This window comes from Odocoileus virginianus, chromosome 19 (genome assembly GCF_023699985.2).
Source record: "Odocoileus virginianus isolate 20LAN1187 ecotype Illinois chromosome 19, Ovbor_1.2, whole genome shotgun sequence".
In the NCBI taxonomy this organism is placed as follows: domain Eukaryota; kingdom Metazoa; phylum Chordata; class Mammalia; order Artiodactyla; family Cervidae; genus Odocoileus; species Odocoileus virginianus.
The window spans coordinates 33,276,024-33,284,523 of NC_069692.1; the positions used below are offsets into that span (position 1 = coordinate 33,276,024).

At 53.0% G+C, this 8,500-nt stretch overlaps 1 protein-coding gene across 1 annotated transcript; it reads right to left on the reverse strand.

The window, feature by feature from the left end:
* Positions 1–466: 466 nt before the first annotated feature.
* On the reverse strand, positions 467–8,010 carry PRDM13 (PR/SET domain 13). Its single transcript, XM_020892386.2, has 4 exons — positions 7,867–8,010; positions 6,203–6,334; positions 5,793–5,913; positions 467–2,249 (listed from the first exon to the last, which is right to left on the reverse strand). The coding sequence occupies exons 1-4, from the start codon at positions 8,008–8,010 to the stop codon at positions 520–522; spliced, it is 2,127 nt and encodes a 708-aa protein (XP_020748045.2). The 3' UTR covers positions 467–519.
* Between the last annotated feature and the right edge of the window lie 490 nt (positions 8,011–8,500).

Below are 8,500 nucleotides of genomic sequence, written 5' to 3' on the forward strand. Positions count from 1 at the left end.
TGGAAACAAGTGTATGGATGTCACATCTACCGAATTGAGGCTACTATTTTGCCTATGCAGTGAAATGCTAATGTAAAATACACACACAAAACGTCGTTTCAAAAGGCACAATTTTCTTCACAAAAAAGAACATTTTAAAAATACGCGGCAGTTAAAATCGACGCCCTCGAGGGCGCTGTGGCTTCCCATTCATGTGATCTGAAACCTGGAGAGTCAACCGCCTGGGTTGGTGAATGGGAAGCCTATTCGCGGTGCTCAGGGGCCTGGAGTGCGCTGGGACCCGTCGCCCTGGGGATGCTCGGAAGGCAAGAGTTCTTTAAGACGCCTCTAAACCTTTGCTCAGAGTTTCAGCATCTGACCTGGGACCGCTCACTGTTCCAAATCTGGCGCGCGACCAAAACCAAACCGGTTTTGTCCGCCGGGTCTTTCTCACCACCGGCAGCTCCTCTTCACCCACAGCAGAACCCCCTCTTCTCTCTGTCCACGCCCCCACACTCCCCGCCTTCCCTGGAAGACTCTTTACGAGTCGCGCTCGCCACCGCCCCCGGCCTCGGGGTCGCTCTGGTCGTCGGTGAAGCAGACGTCCACGTCGCTGTCGTTGTCGCTCTTGGGCTCTCCCGGCTCCGGGGGGTAGTGAGGCTCGCCGCCCGGGCCGTCGGCCGCCTTGGGGAGCAGGTTCTGGCCGGGGTGGCGAGACTTGACGTGGCGCTCCAGGTCCCGGCGGCGCACCAGCACCTTGCCGCAGAACTCGCAGCGGTAGGGCGTGTTGCCCTCGGCGTGCAGCCGGATGTGCTTGTTGAGATTGCTGGGGTCGCCGAAGGGCCGCAGGCACACCTTGCACTTGAGCGGCTTGTAGCCCGTGTGCGTCCGCATGTGGATCTTGAGCCCATACTTGCGCGAGTACAGCTTGCCGCAATAGAGGCACAAGTGGCCGGTCTTGGGCTTGCCCGCGCCGCCGCCGCCCCCGCCGCCGCCTCCCCCGGCGCCGCCCGCCGCCACGACGGCCGGGGGCAGCGTCCCCGCGTCCAGGCGGCCGCGGCCTTTCCCGGCCGCCATCTCCGACAACTGCTGCGTGTGCATGGCGATTTCTCGGTCGATGCTAGCCAGGGAGCCCAGCTCCGCCGGGCTCAGAGCGGCCGCCGCCGCGGGCCCACTAAAGTACGAGATGGACTCCGGATACTTGAGCAGCCCGCCGAAGTGCAGTTTGAGCGGGTAGTAAGCGGCGGCGGCTGGAGAGCCGTACAGGAGCTCCCCGTTGTAGACGGTGAAGGCCGGCATGACAGCCGGCAGGTGGCTGCACTCGCCACCCGGGTAGCCTTTGAGGCCGCCGGCGTCGAGGGGTGGCAGCGCGCAGCGTTCGAGGGGCAGCCCGGCCGCCGGGGGCAGCTGCGCGTAACGCGCTCCTGGCAGCTCGGAGGCGGCGGGCGGGGCGCGCTCCACGTGCTTGAAGGCAGACGCCTCTTCCGGGGGCCCGGGGAGCAGAGGGAAGCCGCGCAGCGCCCCGGAGCAGGGCAGGCCAGGAGGCGGCGGCGGGTCCCCCGCAAGTAGGCACTTGAGATGGTGATGGTGGTGCGCATGGTGGTGATGGTGGTGGCCAGCGCCGCCAGCCGCCGGGTTCTCCCCACTTCTCGGGTGTCCGCCCGCCCGTCCCCCGCCCAGCAGCCTGCTTAAAGTCAGGCCGGCCCCGGGTTTGCTGCCGCCCTCGTCCCGGTAGGGGTCGCCGTGCGCGGCGGCGGCTGCCCTGGCCAAGCCAGCGGGCTTGAAAGCTGAGCGCACGCCCGGGTAGAAAGCGAGGCCGCCGCCCCCCGCTGGGGAACCGCCCACGATGCCCAGGAAGTGGCCGTGTCCTCGGGCGGCACCACTCATGTCCAGAGCGCGGTCCGGCTGCTCCTTTCCCTTCTTGGAAGGCCCCCACTTGGCCAGGGTCGGCGACGTGGCGGAGGGCGCAGAGGAGGCCTCGCGCTTGATGCTCTCCCGCGCTCCGCAAGCCTGAGGGGCTGGTGGGACCTGCGGGTGCGGTCGAAGAGTGCTCGCCGGAGCGGCCGCAGCGAAATCTGACGCCGGGGGTTTCGGGGAAAGGCGAAGGCCATCCGCGGCCGGGGCAGCGCCTTGGCGAGCCGCGTGCTCGTGGTGCAGGTAGGCGCGGCCCCCGCCGCTGCTGAGCACGCAGTGGAAACGTAGATGTGCTTTAAGGCTGTTGGGATATCTAAACGTCCTCCAGCAGTACCAGCAAATGTAGCGCTCCTCCCCTGGGCGAGAAACAGGGAAAAGGACACCCGGTAAGAAACAAACAAGCGAGAGAAAGAAAGCGCCGGCGCGTCCAAGGCAGAGCCCCTGTTTTGACCAGCGGTATGGGCTGAAGCATAAGTATTCTTGGGTACTGGCGAATAAGTGAGTTCGGTAGCCCCATTGTAGCAAGGACTCCGAGAAGCCCCAAGTGGTCAACTTTGTCACCATCTCCATTCTCTGGGACTACTCAGAGACCGAGAGGTGTGACCTGGGCCTTTCCAACGAAGACTCTCTCCGGGCCATCCGAGCATATCTTCATTGGAAGGGCAGTGCTCAGGGAGGCTGGCTTGAAAGAGCCGGGGAAGAGCCGAGAGCAGCTGTTGCTTTAAATCAAGTGTCGGGGCTGTGCTGTGCCTGGGCCCATCTGTTGGCGTTTGCAGAATAGGTGGCGTATGTCAAGGAGTTTGGATAAACTGAACAAAGGCCAATCTATTGGTCGTGAGCGCCTCATTACCAGGCGAGACAATATCCTGTATGTATGGGCCATATGTAATCATTCCTTTTCACAGAACAATGTCTTTTATGTCCACTACCCACCCTCCCCAACCCCTCCCAGTCTTAAACACTTTGCCTGAGATTTTCCTGGAGCGTGACCAACTGAAGGGCCACATCGGGACTATGATTTGCTATTCTTCAAAATTATTTGCATCTTTATTTCCTCTTTAACCCCATTTAATTTGACGGGAGAAAAGAAAAAGTCTTAGGTCCTCATATACTAAAAACAGAAGGATTATATGCATTGTCTTGTCAGTTGTTCCACCTGGTTATTAATTAACTCCTAGATAGCTGCACAAATCCAAGCTTAGTAAAGTTCTTGGAAAATATCAATGTATGTGCGTGTGTGTGTGTGTGTGAGAGAGAGAGAGACAGAATAATATAGATACTCAGCTTTCTATAAGTGTACAGTTCTCTATCAGGGACTACACACATGCTTTTGGCATCAAACCTCCTTGTGTGTTTAATATTACTAACATTAGTTGTTTAATTTTGCTAGGGTCTGTGAACACAGTCAAAAGACATGTGTATGAAACAGATTTTGATCACATGGTAGAAGTTAATTTTCACTTTAAAAGGTCATGTTATATCGCTTCAGAGAAAGCAAGCTTGCAGTTGGGTTTCTTTTTAAATGTTGTGGTTGATTGATAATACTTGGTTTATTGATTATTGGCTTATTAATCATTATTGATAATAATTGGTTGAAGGGAAGCATGTCCATAAGAAAGAACTTAGTTGAGCCACAGAAAGTATACAAAGTAAACATCAGTTTCATTAAAGGTAATGGAAAAGTTAAATTTTTCCTCCTTGCACACAAGCAGCTTAAACTTCTGGAACATTACTACAGAAACAACAATGGGAGAAATTTTCAGATATTCCTGTCTTCATGTATTTTATTCCTGAATCTGAATAAAGCAAGTCATCCTTCTTCCAAGATAACTAAGGTGGAAGTTCAAGTAAGGAGCAGATTATTCTAACTGAAGTTAAGGTAGAGCAGAAGGAAGATGCAGAAAGGAAGACGATTTGCCTGCGTGACCTATCCTCATTGTTTGTGGAAGACAGATAAAACTCATTCCAATGATTTCAATGATAAAAATCATGTCTGTTCTACTGAACAACCATGTAAAATATATCTTAATAGAGAGGGAAGACTTTCTGAGTTCTCTTGGTGGGTGTGTTGATTTAATATCTTAAGTAACCAACCTGCTTTCTGCTAGGTTCAGAACCTCCCTCTCGTCACCCCTTTTTAAAGAGGGCATTTTCCGAGGCTACCCCGAAGTGACTCAGCTTTGTTCCTAAAACAAAGAGCCAGTATTTTCCTTAATCCTACTATGGAATTGAAACCCACTAGGGTTAGCCAATATTGGAAGAATTGCAGCCATCTCTACTTATTTCTTCCTCTTTTCAAGGTTTAAGCCAATGTATGTTTTCTGTTCCATTATGTTTTCTTAGTATGTCCTAATGAGTTGACGTGTTCTCTTGATTCTGAAATCCAACCCATGCCAAATGTATCAAACATACCTTGTAAGTGATTTTGCCTCCTCTCTCAGATGCATCTCCAAGGTGATCAAGATTTCAAGCATCTGAAAGCTGGAGAAATCAGGGTTCAAAATAACCTACACATTCCCCAAAAGGGAAATGGTGTCTGTTCTGACATCTGTGATCATATGATGTTTATAGGCTCTATTGACTGAAATGAAAACATGAGGGCCACCACTCAAACAAATTGCTTTTGTACTATTTGAGAGTGTCTAAGAAAGGGTGTTCTTTGCAAAAATTCCTGGCCCCCAAAGGCCAGTAGTCCTTGGAATTGTTCTGTAGTGACAGAGTTGAGAGTTCTCCACTATGGGGCTTTAGTCATGTTTCTCTTTTACTGGAAGAAGTTGACAAGAGAATGTAATGTAATGTGATAGAAGGAAAAATCTAGGAAAACTTTTATGAATACTATATATACAGGTCTACCCACACAATCAATAGAATTAATTTACAGAGGACAAGGACATTCTGAGTGAAGTGACTAATCATTTTGAGTTAATTTCATTCTGTCTTATTCATGAAGTGTTTCTTAAATCCCACAGTTGTATTAAGTTCTTTAACTCTATTTCTAAAGAAATGAGATTAAGCAGGCAATTCAGGAGAATGTGTCAAAATATTTCACAGCATCTGTGATGTCGACTTTAAATATAACTATGTCTTTAGCAGAAATTACAAACTAAAACATCTGGTAAAGAAAAAAGAAAGTCATAGAAGCATTGTGCAATAAAAGGGAGTCTCAAGATCTTAACTATTTTAGCACCTTCCAGCTTTTTTCCACAGGAAGTGTTTCTCAGTGTCCTAGAGGAGGTTTGAAAATGTTTCTTTCTTTAGTTACTTGCTGCACCCCTTAATTTGCATGAATCCGCTCTGGGCTTTGGAAGGGATCAAATAAATCTGAGAAGAAACTGGGATACATCCCAGTTTCGATTTAAGTAGGCAGAGGGAAATGAATAAATACCATTTAAACGGAAAGGCCTCAGTACCTGCCAACCGACCAGCTGTAAGTACCGTAATACTTCTAAAACGCTGTAGAAATACATTACTCTCCTTCAGACCGATGAAGAGATCCCGCTCACCTTCTAAAAGCATTCCAGGTTTGAGTTACACTTTTTGGAGCTCATGATGTAGTTATCCTAATAATATGTTAAGGCATCTTTATGGATTCTTAAGTAAGTAAATAATTGTCTCTTTGGGTATGCTATCTGAAAGGACGACCCGCATGAAATTCATGAGGAGTATTTTTTCCCTGACATCAAGAGCGAGATTTCTATGGTCTGTTAGCGTTTAGTGTTGATTTAAAGGCAGTAGTGGTGACGTCGCCTCTGCCCACTGCGACTGGGAGTATGAATTCAGTTTTACACAGAGCAAGAAAAAGGCCTTTCAGATCTAGGGATGCCCCCCAAAGACCAGAGGAGGAGGACTGGACTCTCGCCCACCCGCGCTGGCCCTGGAGGCTCTCTTAGCGGCGGTACCTTTCTCGTCGTGCGTTGGAGTTGCAATGATGGGGATGTCGAACCACTGCGCCAAGGAGTTGGAATACCATACGGTCAGCTCCTCTCCTGGCTGGACGTCTCGCAGGGCTCGATAGAAGATCTGGGACGCAAGGAACAGGACAGCTTGCCGTCATTTCCTGGGTAACTGGTCAAAAAACAACTGAGAGGAAAGATTCGATTCCCAGCCCTGACGCTGTGTGACGCTGGAAAAGCTATTAGACCCCTCTGAACCTCACGTCCCTCATTCTTAAAAGGGGGGAAATAATAGTATCTACCTTATAGGGTTGTGGGGATGTTTAAATGAGACCTCTAGCTAAAGTGCTTTGCTCCTAACATCAGTGACAGTTTGGTAGATTGAATTGGCGGTGGTGGGGGGAAACCCACAGTACCTGTCCTCCGGGTAAGTCTGCAATAGCTTCCAGAGTCTGTTCCTGGGGGTTCCTGGCTGCCCGGATTAACCCTATCCACTCCAGGGGGGAGCCCCCCGACTCGTCCACCAGCTCCCCTCTCACCATGCGCACCTGCAACACAAGCAGTGGTCGTTCTCCGCGGTGCCAAGACCGGACCCGCAACTGGAAGGAAAGGGTATCCCCCGCCCCCCACCCGATTTAGGAATGGTTGCGTTCGTTTCAGCCAGACCGCTGCGCGCTGCTGGGAGGAAGGTAAGTCCTTAGGACCCTTGCCTGGGGAAGGGAGGAAGAGGGGAAGCTGGCTAGTAGAACAGTTCCCCGTCTTGTTCCACCTTGACAGCGCGAGTGAAAGCATCCCGCCCGAGCGAGTCACAGATACCCTGGGCGCACCGCGTACCCAGACGTTTCTCACCCCGACCCTAGCTCTCCCTCTCGCGGTGCTGAGAGGAGTCCTGATGCCAGGCAAGAGACACTTCACAATCCATCCCGGGATACAGGGCATCCCGGGCCTCCTCTCGAGCCTCCTCATTCCCGCGGCACCGCACCCAAGTGCGGAGATGCCTGCAAGCCCCGCGGCGAAAGTGTCTGAACAAAGCGGCCGCGGACTGACTGGTCATTTAAAAGCAATTAAAGCGCGTTTAAAGCAGAAGGCGTGGTTCGCAACGAGCTAGGCTTTACTCCGCCGGGAAGAGGATGATTGCGAGAAGAGCCAGGTGCTGGTCCGGCCAGCGAGCCTCCGAGCAGCACCTTACAAGAAATGTAGTCCAGGGTCCTCTTCCCAGTTCCCCCTCCCCAAGTCACCGGACTCCTGCCTTCATCACCGGTCGCAGTTGGCCGACCTTCACCCGCTGGGACGCCTCAGGGCGGGCGGGAGCCTGTTAGAACCCCTCTCAGGTCAGGGGTCGCGACGCTGTTTGGGAAGTCGGAGCTGGCGGGTTGACCCCGAAGCCTCCCATCTGCGATCCTAGCCCCTCCGAGCCCGGCTACAGTCGCCGGGCCTAGGTGACCCAGGCGGGTGGATGTTCCTGGTCCTCGGAACCCGCGTCAGAGCCACTGCCTGGCGCATCGTCTCTCCACTCACCCCAAATCCACAAGCAGACATTCGCAGAAGGAAACACCTGAGGAGGTTCTACGAATTAAGAGTCTCCAAGGATAAACTTTTCGGAGACGATGAGATTAAATTATCTGAAGGTAAATTTAAGCCTCAAATTAGCTTATTGAAGGGCAGAAGATTTAAAAAAAAAAAAAAGTCCTCAACGCCTGTGTGTTGTATAAAAGAGAAAATGCACGTTTGCCAAGAGAGGTTGGGTAGGGCGGGGGTGGGGGCTGCGCCTCTGCGATAGAGACCCCAACGCTCTGGGGAAATCGGAGGTTCCTAGTGGTCCCAGCACGTAAAGAGCCTAGTGCACCCCACCCAGGGGCTGTCCCCTCTCAGCCATATCTTCTCCCCTAGCCTGGCCCACGTCCAGCTCTCCGTTAACACGACTTGTGGGAAATGATCGGAGTCCCCTTCCACCTGGCAGAATTGGCAGGTAACGGCTCAGTCACCCCTTTGATCCCCTAGCCCTATCCACCCCTTTCCTAGGCGGGGAAGAAGGGGAGTCGAACGAGCGGCGGAGAGCGGAGGTCAAACTGGCTAATACCTTTTTCTTGGGCCCAGGTTCCCTGCGGTCTGACAGGTACTTCCCCAGCTTGAAGGTCCCAGGCACCGGCCCGAGGCGCAGGCCGGCTGGGATGCAGCAGTCGGCACTCACGCTGGTGGCCGGAGAGCGGGCGGCTCCGTGCATTGCTGCCGCCGCCGCCGCCAGGCAGGCGCTCGGATGCGCGGGTCCTCGGCAGGGCGCGAGTGACAGAGCCGGAGCCGCGCCCCAACGTGCGTCCTGCACCCGCAGAGTGACGCGGCCGGGCATGCACTGCGCCTTTTCAATCTGGGCGGGCGCCTTTTGGCACCGCGAGCGGAAGGGCGCGGAGTTTGGTGAGAGAGTTGTGCTGCGGAGCAGCTGCAGAGTCCCACCCGAGAGGGTCACATGGAGTGGTTCCCTCAGCCCCCTGCATAATCGAGGCCTCTGAATGGCTGGCGCACAATGGTCCAGGCGACCTTCCCATTCCTAAAAATCCAATTTGTCAAGGGCGAAGAAAAGGCGCTGGTGAATCAAAGGTCCGGCGGGACCATTAATCCTCAGCATGGGGTATTGTCCTCGAGACAGTTACGATATTTTAAGTGACAAATCCACTGTATAATTTCTCCATAAATTTTACTTCCTTTTATTGTTCGCC